We start from the raw sequence: 19,735 nt of genomic DNA, 5'->3' as shown, positions 1-19,735 counted from the left end.
TTATTATGCTATAGTATACGATATTATATTATAATATTATAATAATATTATATTACATTATAGTAATATTATACTATATTATATATTTATGTATTAATATATATTATATTTTATTATGCTTTGTTGTATAATACTATGTAATATTCTTTATGGTCATTTTGTCATACCCAAAGTAATTTCTCAGTTTGTTTATCAAACATATATTAAAGTCTTACAGCACTTTAGAAATGTAGTTACTTCCGAAAATAGCTTTTTATAAAAGCTTTACTTCAAAAAGCTATACTTCCGAAAGCTCTACTGCTAATAGCTCCGCCAAACGGGCCTTAGTTGGTTAGTCCCATTGTTTAGGAACCTTGTTTCCTTGATGGGCCAGCAAACAGAGGGTCAGGCAATACCTTTCCCCGTCCTATTCTCATGCTCATTCCAGCCCATCAAAAAGCAAGGAATATGGAGAGCTTAGCGCGAGTAAGACGCATCCCATTATCTCCTCTCTATATATAGCGCTGGCTCGTGGTTGCCCTCTCGTCACCAAACCAACTCGTCCGAGTCCCAGAAGACATTGCAAATTCCTCTGCGCAATGTCGAGATACCCAAACTCGGGCCTCGAACAGCTTCGGCAGTCCTTAGCTTACAAGTGCATGAAAATGGCCAAGTTCGATGAATTTGAGCCGACAACCATCCACTTCGCCACCTATCAGAAAGCCGGAGAAAGCACCAATTGGAAGAAATGCTTGCCGTTGAAAGCCGCAATTGTTTACCATTGCATCACAGGGGAGCACGTAAAAGAGGAGACCAAAGATGGGGAGCCCGTAAAGGGTAAGGCCCAAGAGCTGTTGGAAAATATAACCAAGGAATGCGTGTCTCGCATCAATAAGGCCGCATCTGAAGCAAAAACCAAAGGTACTACTACTATAGGCTCCCCACATCCACACGAAAACATACATAAATTCATGCATGCATATTATGTATGCTAAGTTTGTTAATCTATGCGATCCAGTCACATTGATTTTGGCTGCAGTGTTACGAGCTATTCTTGATATCTTGTATACACTTAAGCTTTTGATCTTTCTCCAAGATCAATTAGTGTTTAGAAGAAATTGTTTCTAAGATTGACGTAGCTCGTCCTGCTGGACCGAGGCATTTTATTGTCCTCCTTTTTGCTGGGTCTGTTTGCTCCTTTTGGGCTACGTCAGGTCTTTGTTGTCAGACTGGGTGAATTTTGCTAGCCCATGCGAAACAAGTAGCATAATAAGGCTCTCTCGTTTGAACCCAAACAAAGAGTTATTTTGCTAGCCACTCCACCAGCCTGCCCAATAGACTTGCTGCAATGCTGCTTCCAAGAGTCATATTTTTTTATTCTCCCATGTTCATCCAATTTATTGCCAACAAGGCAGGTATGGGCCGGGCAAGGATGATATTATCGGCCTGAGCCCTGCCCTTGAGCGTGTTATTGGAAGGCATTGGTTTGGTGAAATTATGGAGTCATTTGTGTGGTCATTCTTCAGCATGAACAGAACGAAGCTTAGAATGCATGATGTTGATAATTCAAGTTTGAATTCCAGTAGCGATATTCATTCCATTGTTCAATTGAACTTGCTTGTCCAAATATACAGAAAATAGGATAGAAATTCAAAATAAATGTTAATAATAGTGCTAAGAGATTCAAATCATTGACAAGCTCATCGTCGTTGTTGTTTCGAGTACAGCAAGAGAATCCCTGCTAACCGAGGTAGAGTTTTTGTTGGCGGCCGATAGGTTAGGTTGGATCGATTGTTCAACAAGTTTAGGTGCGGATTGATATCTTCAAACAGCTTAATGCCCAATGTCCAACATATATTGTGATATTACAAATTATGCCCTTGAAATAAAGTAGGGTCATCTGCATTTATATGGACTTATGTGAATATCGAGCAGTTTGGGCCTCCAAGATAAGGTTCGGGATGGGATGGTCCGGCTATGGTCCAAACTAAACCCAATACACACACACACACACACACACACACACACACACACATATATATATATATGCATGTATATACACATATATCTACCAAGGTGCATACAGATGTATTTATATATAATAGTTTTCATATATTGTGAATAATCTAATTGTGGTATTGCCAGAAAAAATAATCTAATTCTTTCCATTGTGTTTTAATCGTTGCCTGCAAAGTAGATGTTCATATTTTGTTTGGACCAAACCTCAACTATATGAAACTTCAATTTCCTTCTTAATTCCCAATTTATCAACCTCGTATTGAAGTTCTTCAAATTAAAAACCACCCAAAGTGAATTCCTGTTTCCTATTCAAGCTTGATGGTGAGAATAATCAGGGGCTAAAAAATGCATCTATCTAGATTACTCCTCCCTATGTTGGATTTAAGTTTGAGTATTGCTACCACTAGGCGGATCCACACTTAGGTCATTAGGCTGATGTGGCGGTCAGGAATTGGGACGGTATATGGGCTGGTTGGTGTTGTCGCTGGACGGTATAAACTATTTATTTATTTATTTATATGGTGAGAATGTTAGCTATTGGTATTTGAACTCTAGGCATTTTTAAGAGAGCAAAGTCAATCCTGGAAGGATTTTTGTTTGTTCCCCTCTACCTTGGACGAGGAGCTCATTAGAAGCAATCATGATCTTAGACAACTAAATAAATCAAGAAAACAATCTCACAATCTCTCTTATTCTAACAAGTTATATTAATCATAAACACAAAGAAATTTTTAGTTGGATCAGGTCCACTACCATGCTGGTAGACCAGTCTAATCGAGGAGCAACACGTACAAACACCCTTCCAACTCTTTTTTTTTTTTTTTCTTCTTCTTCTCTTTCTTCTTTGTTTAAATTCATGCGTTTGTTTTGTAGTTAGACTAGTCCACTGCTGAGTCGGTGGACGTGAACCAACCAATAAATTCATGCTGGTTGTCAAATATTCAATTTACCCTCTATATGACACGGCAGGCACAAGACTGCACTAGTATTTCCTCTGGATATATAGTCGACAGTGTCTGAATTTTTACTTCTAAGAACTGCAGGAAGTACTGATCGAACTAGCATAACCGTTGAAGATGATGCACAAGTGATGGACGGGATTTTTCTGGTGGTGGGATTCCTTGCAGAGCTAAAAAAACACTTGGATAACGGCAATCGAGAGGAAGCAGTTAGTTATTATAACCTCACGCCGTCGGAGAGCCAAATAATAGTGAAAGACATTATTAAGATCGAAAACCAGCTTCCTCTTGAACTTATCAAAGATATTGTGAACAATGTGGAGGATGCAATAAAGGCCGTAGAAACCCCTCAGCAACAAACGTTTGGTTACAAGCTAAGCTTCAAGAAAATAGCGCTCCACGACATTATCAATCAATTCTGCTGGTATTATTCCCCATTCCACCGCAAGGAACCCAGAAATATTGGAGATGTGCTCGAGAAGGGAAAACCGGAATATCTCTTGCAGTGCCTGCATTTCAGCTTGAAAGGGGACAAGACCAATGGAGCGACAACCGGGCAAGTGCGGCGAAGTCCCAGTGCTCGACAGCTGAAACGGTCTGGCGTGCGGCTTGAAGCTACATCGGAGGCTACCATCGATGTCCTATTCTCTAGGCCAAAGTTGCAAATGCCGGCATTGGTGTATGACTTCAAGTTGGAGACAGTTGTTACGAATCTCCTGGGATGGGAATGCTGGCCTGAAAAGCAACAGAAGCCGATGACTCGGTATCTGCAGTTTACCACTGAATTGGTTGGCGATCTCAGCGACGTTCAAGTGATGAAGAAATTTGGTCTCATCAGAGGCCGGTGGAAGAATTTGCAAGAAGTTCTTGATTTGATGAAGAGGATTGATCGGTCTGCATCTTATCCTTCTGTATATATAGCCCTGGATAAACAGATTGGTGAGGTTTTGCAGTATCACGATGAGAGGATGAAGAGCTTCTTCGTGAGGAATCGGCCGACTGTGGTTTGGTTATCATCTTTTGCAGCTGCTTCTGCTATCGCGACGGTTATATATGCTTCAAGGAGGAGGAGGCAGGGGTGAGGCTGGCTTGATCTGGCATCTGGATCTGTCACCAAGAATTCTACCCAATTTGTGCGACTTCATATATTTATTGTTCAGTATGTTTTCTTATATTATGTCCTCTCGAGTCTAAGTACTGTGTGCCTGGAAAGAAATGGTTAATAAATGAAATGAATGAGGCTAAGGTTAATAAAGAATATGGGTCTTGATGTCTTTTGATTTAGATACTTCAGGTCTTATTGGAGATTTGATGAATACCTCGACCCTAATCCTAAATTAGGTTAATACAGAATTATGTGTATTGCTGCCGAAACTGGGCTAAGGTCGGAACGCAGCTCGGATAACGCTGAGGTTGGCTGGAGACGAGCTGAGTAGGTTGGCTGAGGTGCAGAGGGTGGATCTCCTCCTTTCGTGGCCTGCAAAAAGTCCGCTTGCCGAAGAGTTTCTAATGGGAATCCTTCATGCCTAAGTCAGAATCGAGGGGGAGCAGTGTGGAAGGACAGCAGAGTGTAGACTCCATGAGTAATATTACATACATACCTGAGGTCCTCTAGCCTGTCCCCATTTTGTCGTTATTGGCCTGTCCCCATTTTGTCGTTATTGGCCTGTCCCCATTTTGTCGTTATTGGCCTGACTTGGCGTACAATGATGGTCAGGTAACGACCCTACAACAACCGATAGAAGGGTCGAGGCGTGGGTGCCAATTCACGTAAGCGGTGGACAACGCTGATGGGGCACAAGCCATAGTGCTACTGCGACTGCAGGCCGCTAGAATTGTCGGTTGTTAGGATTATTAGTTCTTATCAGCACGTGCTGATTGTTCTCTTCGGTTGGTGGCTTCTCAGCTAATCAGCTCCTCAACCAAGGCCAAGGTCACTCACTTCGGCTAGACAGCTGCTCGGTCAGGGCCAAGGTCATCCTCCTCGGCTTATGTTCGGAATCAAAAAGAGAGAAGGCCTGACCGAGGACCAGGTGTCCAATATTTTTTCCAGTAATGTGTATTGGCAGCCCGATATTTTCTTGGAAGTGGATCTGGTGCTCTTATTTGAAACTCGAATGGGCGTCGGATCCAATTCTAGTGATCAGGGTGCCAACTTGATATTACTAGATCTCTTACCATATTTGACTTATTCAAATCCTTTGTACCTTAGGATCGAACCGGCTATATAGTTTGCCAACCACATCCGTCCGTATATTATAGGTTCTATGCCATGTTAATTGAGACGCCACCCACATAGTATGGGGCTCATCGAGTAGCAATAATTGCACAAATATGTAGATTAGGACATAAAGAGGGTGCTTTGGTGGGAGCTTAAGTGGGCTATATTACCTTAACTCGAATTCGCTCCTTAATTCTTTCGACGATATATCCATGAACTTTTTTATTCCTTACATCAACGTACTTACAATTTTCTTCGAAAGGGGAAAAAAAACTTGCATGTGATGAACAGCGAGTGATTTTTTATACCAGTGTGGTGATGCCTTGCTGTTGGTTATAATGTCCCACCATCTTCACCTCTCTGAGGCTCGGAAAGTATTTTTCATAAATACATTACATCGATATGTTGCTAAATACATCCAGCTTGCTTGGGCTTTCCTTTCTTCTTTTCTCATGGAAAGAAACATGAACAGCTTATTGATTAACCATGATAGCATATTTATCCAATTATATAAATAATATAAAAAAATATTATTCGGACAAGGGCATCCTCACAGGAATTACACTTGCTCACCTGCAATGCAAGGGCCTGAATAGCTCTATTTACTAATAAACAAACAAATTAAAAAATTACTACAAAGACACCACTTCAAGTTTGGATCAGTTATATTTAGATCCTAAAAGTTTAAAAGGTTTCAATTAGCCATCAAAATTTTATTTTCATTGCAATATGGCCCAGTCGTCTATCTGGATCCTTAAACCGTTAATGGAGCAAGAAAAAGCTTAAAATATTTTGATTCAAAGAGGCTGGGATCGTGGCTTTCATGCGATATCAAAGCATTCTATCCTCTATGATTCATTCAGTTACACAGATATTAAAGTGCCCCATCCTTTCTCATTCAATTGCCTGCGTAGATTTTAAAGCGCTCCATCATGTCATCCATTCATGTGCACATATCTCAAAGTGCTTCACCCTTTATCATTCATACCTGCATAGAATCATTCCATATGTCAACTATTTGCTTGCATAAATCTCAAAGCATTCCATCCTCTATCAATTGTTTGCTTGTACAAATCTTAAAACACCCCTATCCTTTATCATTCATCCGCTTATATAGATCTTAAAGCTTTCATCCCCAATCATCCATCCATCTACACAGATCTCAAAACGCTCCATGCTCTCTCATTCATCTATTTACATGGGTCTTAAAGCACTATGTTCTCTATCATTCATCCACTTGTATAGATCTCAAAGTACTCTATCTTATATCGTATATCTATTTGCGCATATCTCAATGCTCTTTATTCTCTGTCATTCATCCATATGTATAGATCTTAAAGTGCTCTATCCTCTATCATCCATCCATCTACACATATCATAAAACACTCCATTCTTTATTATTCATTCACTTGCACATATCTCAAAGCGGTTCATTCTCCATCGCCTATTTGCACAAATCCAAAACACTCCATTCTCTATCATCCATTCGCCTGCACAAATTGCAAAGTATACCATGCTTTGTCATTTATCTGTTTGCATTAGATTCCAAAGTGCTCCGTCTTCTATCATTTATTTGTCTATAGATATCTCTAAACATTTTATCCTCCGCCATTCGTTCACTTGCACAAATCTCAAAGTGCTTCATCCTTTATCATACCATGCCTACATAGATCGTAAAACACTCAATCTCCCTATTATCCATCCACCTGCACATATCTCAAAGCGCTTCATCCTCTATCATCCATCTGTTGCACAGATCTCAAAGCGCTCCATTCTCTATCATCCATCTGCTGCACATATTTTAAAGCGCTCCGTCCTCTATCATCTACCTACCTATATAGATCTTGAGATACTTTATCTTTTACCAAACATCTGTCTCCATAGATCTGAAAGAGCTCCCTTCTTTGTTATTCATTTATCTATGTAGATCTCAAAATAAGTTTCTTCAAAGTTAGTGGGAAGAGTATTTCTGTGATTTGACTAGTTTAGTTATTAGGCTAACCTTACGTGAAAGATGTTTTGTAACGAGATTGGCAGCTGGATCTAAACGTAAATAGCCCAATGAGGGATGTATCTGATTTTTTTTTTTAAAAAAAAGAACAAATAACAAAGTTCAGCGATCATTACTCATCAAAATGGAAGATCTTAACGCCTCTCTCCCGCAACGTCTTCTTTGCTAGGAAGATTATCATTCTCCGTCGCTATTTTTTTTTTCTTCTTTTGCTAAGATAAGGTTTGAGAATATACTGACCGGAATCGGCAACTTCTTGCGGCTCTCCAATCGGATGATTTCCGATCCCAACGACAACCCCATCATCCTCTACGCTTGCGTCGCCAAGGGCCCTACGGTGCTTGCAGAGATCAGCTCCGCCGCTGCCGGCGATCTCGCCGCCCAGTGCCTGGCGGCCGCCCCTCGCTTCCACCGCCTCTACTCCCATACCGCCGGCGGCCGGATCTACGCCTTTCTCATGGAGGACCCCCTCATCTTCTTTGCCATCGCCGGCGAGTCCCTCGGCAAGCCTCAGGTCCTCCTGTTCCTCCGCCGCCTCCGCGACGCCTTCTTCGCCTCCTCCGCCATTGCCATTGGCGGCGCCCATGATCGCCCCTCCCCCCTCTGCCTCCAGAGGGAGCTCCTCCCGGAGCTCCGCCGCCTCGTGCTCCCGCTCTCCTTCCAAGCGGACAAGCCTCCGCCTCCGCAGCCGCCGCCGGCGGATCCCCCTCCACCGGCGGCCGGCGGATCGGAGAGCGAGCAAGAGACGCGGAAGGAAACAAGGAAGAAGAAGAAGAAGAGCAATGCGACCACCGAGGAGGATAGCATCAGCCGCATCGGTTCTTTTGATTCCGAGGCTGAGAGCAGGATAGAGATATCGGCGGCAGATGCCGATCCAAGAACGAAAACGGTCCAGGGGTTTTGGGGGCAGCACGTTCGGACAGTAGTCCTCATCGATCTGGCACTCTGTAGTCTACTGTTTGGAATTTGGCTATCGGTGTGCAGGGGCTTCCACTGCATTGGCAGCTGAGAAAGGCTTTCATCTCAAGCTTCCATGCTCGAAATTTCCACGGTGTACGAGGAGGGAGGTAACTGATTAAACCGAATCTCCTTATTGCGGCACTGAATTTTGGTGATGTGAGCTTGAATGGCATTCAGCAAATCCTTAAATTTTCTCCCCCTTTGGATTGCATTACGTGGTTTGTGCATGTATACATATATTTGTGAATCTGCCAAGATTTGTTTTACAAGGTTCTGCTTCTGCAAGTCATGGTGGTGATTTGCTAATTAATTGATGCAATCTGAGAATGTGATTGGTGTGATCGGTTAGAGTTTTTTATGTAAATTATAGATTCTTGAAGAGTGTGTATTGCTAGTTTCTCATCTGCCTGGGTTTTGATGAATTTATCCATGTTAGGCTTTTGGTTATTGTAGCATACATGTGGGCATACAACATGCAATCAACCAAAAGAACGAAGGGGGAATGCTTGTGCTAAAAACATTGGGTTGTTTTATTGTCATGTGAATCTGATATCGGCAAATTGTTCTTTCTCATGTTGAGTATAATGTCATGCGATTGACTATAATGGCTTTTAAGCGAGGGGAGATATATTTATCTGTGAGCATGCAACCAGAAGAACTAAGGGGGGCTAAAAACATTGGGTTGTTTTATTGTCATGTGAATCTGATATCAGCAAGTTGTTCTTTCTCATGTTGAGCATAAATATTTATCCGTGATTGTCGATCATGCAATATTAAATAATGTTGTGAAATATTTTGATTTTAGCAGACAATTAAAATTCTATCTTCTTCAGAGGAGAATGGCTAACTTACTTGGGAAATCAATATTGATTGATGAGCAGTTTAGATCTTTGGGAAGCTCTTCTGTAATTAATTTTTTCTTCACTCCAGATTTCACATCATTGGCTTCTCGTGATAGTGATTCTGCAGTACTTGTCATCTATAGATTGGCATAGAATTTTCAGTAACCATCTGCATTTATAGTAACCTGGGAAATCAGTATCTTATTTTATGCTTTTAGATCCGTTGCTTCACTTCTTGTCAGCTTGTGTCCTTTTCCAATGGGTAATACTTCCATGAGCATTTTGGCCTCCTTCCATGTCGAAGTGAACAGGGTTGGATTCATTTAATGATCACAAACAGAAGAGAATTAAGTGTTCTAGCTCCATTCAGAAAGTTCAATTAATTCAGAGGAGAAGTCCAGGAGTGGCATCAAAATGATGTTAAAACACGATAGTGGTATAAGAAGGGAGACCATAACTCATTATATTGAATTTGGTGTACATGCATGAGACAGGTATCAGGTATGTGCAAATTATTTTATGATTGTTAAATCTGAAACTATATGTGCTTTCATGAGACAGAATGTACGTGCTGCACCTGTTTCTTAAATACAGTAGGGAAAAGATTTAGGGCACGTATGATTTGAGAAAATCATGTCTATCATCTTCAGTTGTTTTAGATCGGACATGTTATAAAATCTGGAGATATTGCTGGACCTCGTATCTATTGTTGATGCTGTTTCATATATGGAGGTCTCTCTCTTATTACTTCAAACAGGTTTATGATGTATATTTGCAATAATAACTGCATAAAGGTGACTTGTTTTCTTGGGTATTTTAAAGATTTCAATGGCCATATTAGGTTACGCAAACGCATAAGATATGAAATGCTTATGATGCATCTTTTCCATTGTTTATTGTTATGGATGGACGTCCATCCATGCAAAAAGAACAAGAAGAGGAACAAGAAGAAATGGCATTAGAAAGTTGGTTTATCCTATTGTCGCAACATTGGAAGCCTTTTAGGATATTGTAGCCATAGAAATTTCTCATTGCTTTGGCTGCTCTCTCGGTTCGAACAGCCTCTGTTTTTATTAAATTTGATCCATTCATATCTGAAGGAACAGACTTAAGTCTATATTGGAACCAAAGTTTCCGCTAATGTCCAGTAAGGTCAGCAAAAATTGCTGTTCTGCATGCTTTATGCCAGAAACTTGTGTATTAGGAAAACAAACTTTTTCAACTTAATAAATGATTTATAATCAACGAATTCCTGAAATATTCTTCAAATTTCTGTTCTCAGATTGCTTAATAATTATGCTAATACCCACCATATTCCAAATTGTTAAGACTGCAGCTGCTGCAACTTGAGGTTATGTTGTGCTGCAATCATGAAACTCTACCATAAAGTATCTTCTGAGGTTATTTTCTTAAGGTATAATATATAATATCCAGTCAAATGAAGGATGACATCATTGAGTGAATATGAAATAGTAGCCCTAATGCAATTGTCTTATTCAAGCCGGTAACTGATCTATTCTGAGAAACTCAAAATATGTCCTCTAATAAGATACCTGCGGTGTTTTCCTCACTCGATTTGTTTCATATTGCTAATACAGCCTGGTGGTATATTACCTCCCCTACATGAAGGAACACATGGCTTTGATATCAATTCTAAGCCACAGTAATTGCTACAGTAGAATGTCGTGCAAAATACATCGAAAGGGAGCATTCAATGAGCATTACAGAAGACTACTTTATAACTATATGTGTGTGTGTGTGTGTGTGTGTGTGTGTGTGTTATAGAAGACTACTTTATAACTATTATATATTTTGTATATATACATGTAATTGGGCCTGGTTGGTTGCTCTAATTAGGCATCTGAACTCAATTAGGACCAGGGGAGCCCACTTAAGATGTTTGTTTGGCTCCAAAGTGGAGCTGAACTGAATTCCTCCTGGTCTCATTGAAGAGATAAAAGGCACAAAGTGGATTCAGCCCAGGAGGACCTGAAGGAACATCAGTGAAGTGGGCTCCCGCTCGGCCCACTTATGCCAAACCAAACAGGCCTTTAGCGGCACGACTTGGATGTTAAAAATGAGAAATAATCATATACGCTAACAATTTTGGAGAACAGATCTAGAATATGAAAGCGAGGTCATAAAGCTGACACCAAAACTTGTTGTAATTTTTGATAAGCCACATATTCAAGTTCAAGATCTTTAGAGCGTTCTAATATAAATTTTGCACTGAGATTGGGATGCTAAAATAAATGTTTCGAACTCGTATGGTTTCCATATGGTTGCATTTGGAATATCCAGCCCTTTTGCTTTATTAGTGGTAGGCATAGCTAGCAAAAGGAAGATGGCTTCGATAATTTCAGAGGATAGAAAACGACAAAGCTTTAGCTATCATATTATAAAACCAGGTTATAAGCACTAGCTACTAATGGTGAACTCCGAACATCTGATGCTGGTGGTGCCCACAGATTGTAATTTTTGAGGATTTATTATGCTGCCTATCCTAATATATTAATTCCCCAACTTTCTACGCTGCATTAATTACCAGATGCGCTATGTCTCCCTCACTCTCTTTTCCAAACAAATGGACATCTTTCATAAAACATGGAAACAGACTGTACTTATTCTTTTTTCTATAATTTGAGTCCTATGGATTGGACCCTTTGATTTGAAATCTGAATAGATTGCACTCTTATCTCTTGCCCTGTGCGTCTCCTCCCTTGCAGGTGCCTACATGCTAGTTTCTTCGAAAATTCTTGTTTCTTATGGCTTTGAAATGTTGGGAAGTTCTAGCGGTCTTAAGCTGGGCTTGGTGGGTATGGCTCAGAGTTTGTTTCAGGAAACATCGGGAACGAGGGTTCCCAAACATTGAGTGCATTCTTTTGTAAAGGGCCATTTCAAGTATATCTAGGTTTTTTCACAGGTTCAAACCTTGAACCCAATAAAAGTTTTAGATGCAATACTACTGTTGGGGGGGATAAGATTTTTTCCCAAATGACATAAATGCCCCTAAGAAGCCGTACAACTTCCGACCCCGGACGGCCGAAGTCGGCGTCCGACTTCGGAACGCCCGACCTCGAGACCTCCGGCCTAAGAAAAACCCCGATGTTCGAGGTCTACTCTTGTCAGCCACCTACTACGGCCGTGCGCCTCAGAGGTCTGGCCGAGGACCATACCCTGACGCCCCTCTGGCATTTATTGCGCATGGTCGCTGTAACTCTCCGGCTTACTCCACAATAAATGCGGATCTCCGGCTTACTCCACAATAAATGCGGACCTCCGGCTTACTCCACAATAAATGCGGACCTCCAGCTTACTCCACAATAAATGCGGATCTCCGGCTTACTCCACAATAAATGCGGGTCTCCAGCTTACTCCACCATAAATGCGCATGGCTCCTGTCATCTACGGACTCTCAGCTCTCCACGGCAAATCAGCCCAGCAGAGTCTAGTCAACTATGATAAGTCTCCGATCTCGGCCATACCTCCGACACCAATGCAATAATTCGTCTGACAGCGTGCTAGTTCGGGTTATACGACGCCCTCACCGCCGACATCAGGGCAATGATTCGCCTGACCATGCGCCGACCTGAACAACATGCCGAGCCGTACTACGGCCTCGCCCTGTTACATCGCAGGTAAACCAACCCCCGCCTATAAAAGGGAGCCTTGGCCTCTCAGGAGGGGGTTGGAAGATGGATACACTCTACAGACATTATTTATCTCCCTTTCTACACTATTTGCCCCCTCCCTGGCTTGAGCGTCGGAGGGCCGGCGCCGGAAAACCCGGCCACCGGTTCGTGTGCAGGCACCCGGACGGAGGACGCCGCCAACTGACGGATCGCCGCTTCGCCACGAGGACCCGCCGCCCTTTCTCTCCGACCGCCCTAGACGGAGGACGCCGTTCGCCGACGGACCGCCGCCCCGCCGTGAGAACTCATCGCCGCTCCCTCTCCTCGACCAAAGACTGCCCCCGGGTCCAATTTCCAGCAACAACTACCATCAGAAGAAGGTGATAAACTAAGAAAGAAATTAGATCAACTTGGAACTCCATCAGTTGTTAGCCAGGAGGCAGTAATGTTCCTAATTCTACTGAAGATGTTTGGATTCTGATTTGAGCTTTGAAAAGTTATATCATTGTGCTTTTAAATATTCACAGGAAGATCCTTTTGTTTCAAATTAACAAACAGATTCCAGAGATTTTAATCTGGCAAGTGGGTAAACAACATTATATGAATCATAAAGAAACAAAGGCACCAATGATTTCTGCAAAGGTTAGCCCTTCAATTTTCTTCTTGGTTCTAGGAAACCAGCTTACCCTTCTACTTGGACAATGCCACCGCAATGTTGGCCAATTTTTTAATACTATACGATAAATTACATAAGAAATACACTCTTTCTTACGCACAAAATATCACTCGGGTCTACAGTGTTAGCCTGGCAGCAACACCATCAACCATCGTGGTATATCACATTAACTCTTAGGAGAAGTACCAAAGTGAGCATACTTGAACATATGAAAAAAGCCCCGTAACCAACCGCTATTTGATGAGATAAAATTACGGAAAGTTGCTAAAGAGATCTCACCCTCCATGGAAGGTTGCTCTCATACATCAAACTTTTCACCTATAAGGAGTGACATAATTAAACATAAATGGGTATTACAAGATGATATTGAATTCAAAAGAATCACACTCTCCCAATGGTATAAGATTTGTCCCATGCATCATCTTCTGCAAACCTGAATTTCCATAATTCCATCCTAGTTATTTGTTCTTATCCCCACCCTTCCATAATCATTTTCAAAATATTCTTTTAAATATCAGAATAGATTATTCTGAGTATTCTATCACATCATGATACAAAGCTTATACAGTTGCGCATTGAAAATACAGAGATTATTTAAATCATTTATGAGATTGTTCAGCTTGTTGAATAGTTTAATAGGTCTATTTACAGACCACTATTCTTTGTAAAAGATTTTTATTATTTTTTTGTGTTTTTCTTTCTTGCATTTTTTTAATAAATAGTTTCTGTAAACTCTCATTTTCTAATAAAGGCAGGGTGGTTTTGCCTCTCTCTTTATATATATATATATATATATAAAGAGTATTCTATCCTTGTGCAGCAGCAGAAGTGAAATTCAAACTTTATGAGAAGGTCCAAACAAGACGAACATTTAGTATTATGCATGATGGAAGTGTCTTATTTTTAGTATAATTGAACACTGAACTAGCTTCGTTCAAAGTTTGACGATCGTTGGATTCGAGCCAACTTCATCCATAAGATTCAGCCAGTGTTATTCTCTTCAGCCATCAATTGCTTAGGCATCATCCCTTACCACGATGTGCCATGCTGGTGCTTTAGATGACGATATGAGAAAACTCTAATGCTATTGGCATTTATTCTTAGATATGCGAAGTTATGCATTATTTTGATTCATGACCTTCTTTGATTTGGCTTGGTTGAAACATTTCAAATTTCATCAAGATAATCTTATTTGGCTTGGATTAATGTAACTTTTGCCATTCAAACGAAATCTTGGACACTCTCCAATCTCGAGTGACACAGCAGCAGTCGCCAGCTCATTTAATTGCAGACATAAAATGGGGCCAGCAGGCTGGCGTTTTAATTGATACTTAATGTCTAGCTTCATTGCTCTAAAAATGCTGCCAATCTGTTTCGTGTTTCACACCAAGCTCAATGTTTACTTAGATACTTCGATGGCTAAATTTCCTTGTCCCAAAACACTCCCCACCCATTATTTCAAACCAAATCCAATCGGTCGAACCTCAGACCAGCCTCTCTTTGAATCTAACTTCTGAGACATGAACAAGAAATGGGGACTAGCTCCCATATATAGTCTATGTTATTATTAATTTGTGTGAAGGATTCCCCTAAAATTTTTCACACATTTAACGCTGGAAATAGGTGGGGGAAAGGAAAACATGACGACGGTGGGTAGTTGTTCGGAAGAAAACGGTTAAGGCGAGGGAAAGAGCGGACCGAGAGAAGCTGCTGCCCTTCCTATTATAACACACAACAGCAATTTTGAACGTATAAAAAGCTGATACGTGCCTTCATTTCCAAGAGAAAAGGGAAGGCAAGGCAACCGTGTCGTGGAAATCGTTGCCGACTTCCAGAACGTTGGAAACTATTTCGTGCTCCTCTTTGTTGGCTGGCGAGGCAGCGGAGTCTCCAAAGCCGAAGTTGGAAGTTCAAAACAATGGAGTCTCCTTGAAAACTCCATCCCCTTCTCTTCTCTTCTCCTCTCTCTCGCTTATATCCTGCTCTCTCCCCCTCTCCACACCTCTCCAGACTCCAGAGAGAGAAACAGAGCGAGGACAAGAAATGGCCGCGAGTGCTAGTATGGTGGTCGGGGGAAAAGAGTTGGGGGTGATGGGCGAAGCCTCCTCTCCTCTCAAGCAGTATAGTGGCCTAAGGCCTTTGTTGGGGAGCAAGCAGATGGCTTCCTGTGCTGTGAGGAAGCCAAATGGGTCCTCTCCTTTTCCGCCATGTGAGTCCTTCCCACTCTCCCTCTTCTTTCAGGGTCTTGATATAGAATGTTTTATATGGATTGGTCGGAAGATGCTTCTAAGCTTATAAACTATCTCATGGAAGCATCTGATATCCTTGCAATCGAATGGAGTCGATAACCAACTTGCCCACAGTTATAGTAACGATCGATGGCAGAAACCTCTTGTTTCGCTTGTGGTTTTTGATGGTTTTTTCTTTTCTGCATTTCAAAAGCTAATGCAATTAGCCTTGAATCGTTTGTTTGATTTTTGATTGCGGAATTTTTATTTTCTTATCTCTCCCAAGCTCTTAAATCTCGAAGGATAAGAGCAGTGGCTTCCCCGACCGTTGCCGCTCCAACGCGAGAGAAGGATCCCAAGAAAAGGATAGTGGTGACTGGGATGGGCCTAGTATCGGTGTTTGGGAGCGACGCTGATACGTTTTACAGCAAGCTCTTGGAAGGACAGAGCGGGATCAGCCTGATCGACCGATTTGATGCTTCTTCTTACTCTGTACGATTTGGTGGACAGATCCGAGACTTCTCCTCGAAAGGCTACATTGATGGGAAGAACGATCGCCGGCTCGATGACTGCTGGAGATATTGCCTAGTTGCTGGCAAAAGAGCTCTTGACGATGCTAACCTTGGACCAGAAGTCCTGCAATCTGTGAGTAGAATCCTGTTGAAAAACTAAATTTGGAGACGAATCAAATGCTCTCTCTCTCTCTCTCTCTCTCTCTCTTTCTTTTAGTTGATATTTCCACAAAGACAAGGTAAAGCTCAGTAGTAGTGCTGACGCAAAAATGATTATGTTTGCGCAGTCGTTTTTTTCTTTTTCGTTTTTGTGTCGCGCAATCCTCTGACAGACTACTCCTTTGTAGAATTTCTAAGAAATTAGATAAGTCATCCATTAAAGATAAGAAATTATTTACCTTTTACATGCGACAGAAAGATCCGCATTTCCCAGGCTGAATCATAACTAGAGTCTGGACTCTGGAATGTAAGAAGTCTGGATGAGAAAATTACCACTTTTAAGTTTGGCAGCAGTGTCTTTTCTCTCACTTCTTGCATGTAAAGATGGCGAATCCTCCGAAAGAAGTTGTGAAAAAAAATAAATCGTATTCGATTCACAGCCTCTTGCCCCCTTTCATGTTGCATGCAGATGGACAGGTCGAGAATTGGAGTGCTGGTAGGGTCAGGCATGGGTGGTTTAACGGCTTTCAGCAAAGGAGTTGAGGCTCTGATCCAAAAGGGTTACAATAAAATCACTCCTTTCTTCATTCCTTACTCCATCACGAACATGGGATCGGCGTTGTTGGCTATAGACACAGGTTTGATGGGACCGAACTACTCCATTTCCACGGCATGTGCGACTGCAAACTACTGCTTTTATGCTGCTGCCAATCACATAAGGAGAGGTGAAGCCGACATCATGGTTGTTGGAGGAACAGAGGCTGCCATCCTGCCTACTGGAGTTGGCGGATTCATCGCATGCAGGGCACTGTCACAAAGAAATGACGAGCCAGAGAAAGCTTCCAGGCCTTGGGACAGAAGCCGAGATGGTTTCGTCATGGGGGAGGGATCTGGCGTCCTCGTAAGTCCATCCTCTTATATTTTTTTGTTTTTTGATAGCTCCATTTCCCAAATCCTATTCTCAAGGAGGGAATAAAGTTGCTGAAGATTATTTCGATCATCCGTCTCACATTTATTTAGCAGCATTCATATCTACGAGATGATTGTTAGTTCATGTTTCTTTGTTTTCTAACATCTAGCCTTTCACATGACACCACATGAATTTTCAGGTATGATGCATGGCTATCTAATGGTGGACCTTATCATACACACAGAATGCTTAGTATCAGATATTTATTTAAAATCTCCCAAGTCTGAGTGTATCTTAGCCTTTGCAGTTGGATGTATGGAATTCTTCCATCATAGGAGGGCTGCATCTTATATATATTTGAAAAGATAAAACTGATTGTTTGTCAGAACTTAGCATTTGGGAAAGTCAAGAATGGAGGGAACTTGATAATTTAAGCTTTTACGCAGTTAAGTATGCTGAAATGTGCAAGTAGTGATAATGCCACTACTCTAGCTTGTTCGATAAGCAGAAACAAATTGGTCGATTGTTTCATAAATCTAGTACAAATTTCCAGAGAATTAGTACCCGCTGATACGCTAGGGATATGCTCTCAGCACTTCAAATCATTTTGGCTACTTTATGTATATTTTTGAGATGTGTACAGATTGCTCCGCTGCGTGCACAAGCTGCCCTAAACCGACCATTTATGTGCAACGGTGACCTTAATTACTTTAATTTTCATGACAGATTATGGAGAGTTTGGAGCATGCAAGAAAGAGGGGCGCGACTATAGTTGCAGAGTATCTTGGAGGCGCCATAACCTGCGATGCGCATCACATGACCGATCCTCGTTCCGATGGACTTGGGGTCTCTTCTTGCATTGTCAAGAGCTTGGAAGATGCAGGAGTCTCCACTGAGGAGGTCATCATACTCTAAACAACCATATGCGACCATTTTGCAGATATCATCTTCTAGCACTGCTTTCATGATCAATCAGTTAATTCTGGACGACATCTTATTATCTTTTCAAATTCTGATGGATATGCAAACAACAAAATACTTCAGGTGAATTATGTCAATGCTCATGCAACATCAACACTTGCTGGAGATTTAGCAGAAGTAAATGCCATCAAGAAGGTTTTCAAAGACACATCTGAAATGAAAATGAATGGAACAAAGGCAAGCCTCCACTGCTCATGTACAAATTTGTAGGATAGATTCAAGCTGCAAGCCTGCATTAGAAGTTATGCAAGTCCATCTGGAATATGGGATAGATTATTTGCCATCTTTATATTCCTAAAATAGTCTCCATAAATAATATGCCCAAAATTATTGCTGCATTCTTTATTTTAGTAATTATCATAGTACAGATCTGGGGGAGGCTATCAATTTTAGTGTGAAATACTTCAGCTTTTTACTGCTTTGTTCTCATATACTCCACATCCTTCCTTTTATTGTCTTATCACATCAAACTATATTAAATGAAAGGATCACATAGCAATGAAAAGCGATTAAATTCTCATCCTTGACTTGCGTATAATATTAGCTCAATAGTTCATTAGATTTTTACATTGACTTATGTAATTATGACTTCGAGGCTCTACCTGTATCTCGTGCTACTGCAGTCGATGATTGGGCATTGCCTTGGAGCTGCTGGTGGACTAGAAGCAATTGCAACCATCAAAGCTATCACAACAGGCTGGCTGCATCCAACTATCAACCAAAATGTACAAGCTTCATATCAAAAATTCTCACCAATTGCCATAGGCTGTTCCTTCCAGTTGTTACTAATTATGATATTGCTTGATATGTTAATTATGATATAACATTGCTTGATGCCTCTGTCTTTGTTTGATGTAGAACTTGGAGCCTGATGTCACCATTGACACCGTCCCCAACGTAAAGAAGAAGCATGAAGTTAATGTCGGTAAGTTTGCACCTCAGTATATGTTCCTAAAATGATGCATCTTGGCATATAAGTGCTGTTTGCTCACAAACCAATGTGTTTCTAGCTTCCATTCATCGACTTCTGTGCGCCCCTGCATGAATTCGGATATTCCTGTGCAAGTTTACTCTCTCTACGGATCATTCTAACCTTCTGCTTCTTTTTTGGCAGCCATCTCTAATTCGTTTGGTTTCGGGGGTCATAATTCTGTGGTTGTTTTTGCTCCCTTCATGCCGTAAGCACCAAGAGGAGCTGTTTCTTCTGGTCCCATCTACGAGATGTTTCCAGTTCTTCTCTAATGCCGGTTGCAGAACGCTTATCAGATCAAAATATATTTTGATGAGCATTTTGAGCTTGTTGCTCGTTCTGCATGTCCTGTATTTCCCCATTAATATGAACTGACATTAGTGTGTTTCATCTCTCAATCCTGAATAAAATTGTTGAGCAATTCTTTTCTAATCATCTTTTCTTTTTTGCCCCCTCCTTTTTCTTTTTCAATGAGAAGCATAGCATTGGCACGTAGCAAGTGTCTTAATTAACCACTGCAAGTCAATAGTTTAACATAGTATTATTGGACAAATTCCTTCAAACCTAATATTTATTTAATTATTTGGCTTCAATTTTTCAATTTTTGTCTTCATGGGCGTGATCCAAGCAATACGTGAGGGGAGTGTTAAGCCTAATATATAGCTTTTAAGAAAAA

At 41.2% G+C, this 19,735-nt stretch overlaps 3 protein-coding genes across 3 annotated transcripts; all 3 read left to right on the top strand.

The window, feature by feature from the left end:
• The first annotated feature begins 508 nt into the window (after positions 1 to 508).
• LOC103699485 (uncharacterized) lies at positions 509 to 4,212 on the top strand. The gene is made up of 2 exons (XM_039129040.3): positions 509 to 900; positions 3,042 to 4,212. The coding sequence occupies exons 1-2, from the start codon at positions 579 to 581 to the stop codon at positions 4,037 to 4,039; spliced, it is 1,320 nt and encodes a 439-aa protein (XP_038984968.1). The 5' UTR covers positions 509 to 578; the 3' UTR covers positions 4,040 to 4,212.
• Positions 4,213 to 7,323: 3,111 nt separating this feature from the next.
• On the top strand, positions 7,324 to 8,553 carry LOC103702493 (phytolongin Phyl2.2). The gene has a single exon (XM_008784946.5). It carries the CDS (start codon positions 7,464 to 7,466, stop codon positions 8,196 to 8,198), a length of 735 nt encoding a protein of 244 aa, XP_008783168.4. The 5' UTR covers positions 7,324 to 7,463; the 3' UTR covers positions 8,199 to 8,553.
• Positions 8,554 to 15,097: 6,544 nt separating this feature from the next.
• On the top strand, positions 15,098 to 19,491 carry LOC103702492 (3-oxoacyl-[acyl-carrier-protein] synthase I, chloroplastic-like). Its single transcript, XM_008784945.5, has 8 exons — positions 15,098 to 15,508; positions 15,814 to 16,172; positions 16,668 to 17,099; positions 17,835 to 18,008; positions 18,153 to 18,266; positions 18,713 to 18,814; positions 18,948 to 19,014; positions 19,204 to 19,491. The coding sequence occupies exons 1-8, from the start codon at positions 15,343 to 15,345 to the stop codon at positions 19,269 to 19,271; spliced, it is 1,482 nt and encodes a 493-aa protein (XP_008783167.1). The 5' UTR covers positions 15,098 to 15,342; the 3' UTR covers positions 19,272 to 19,491.
• Positions 19,492 to 19,735: the final 244 nt, after the last annotated feature.

The sequence above is a fragment of the Phoenix dactylifera genome, chromosome 5 (assembly GCF_051530095.1).
Source record: "Phoenix dactylifera cultivar Ajwa chromosome 5, Ajwa_hap1_PhDact_Kaust_v1.1, whole genome shotgun sequence".
In the NCBI taxonomy this organism is placed as follows: Eukaryota; Viridiplantae; Streptophyta; class Magnoliopsida; order Arecales; family Arecaceae; genus Phoenix; species Phoenix dactylifera.
The sequence above is the reverse complement of the archived record's forward strand: the minus strand, read 5'-3'. Positions and strand labels throughout refer to the sequence as shown.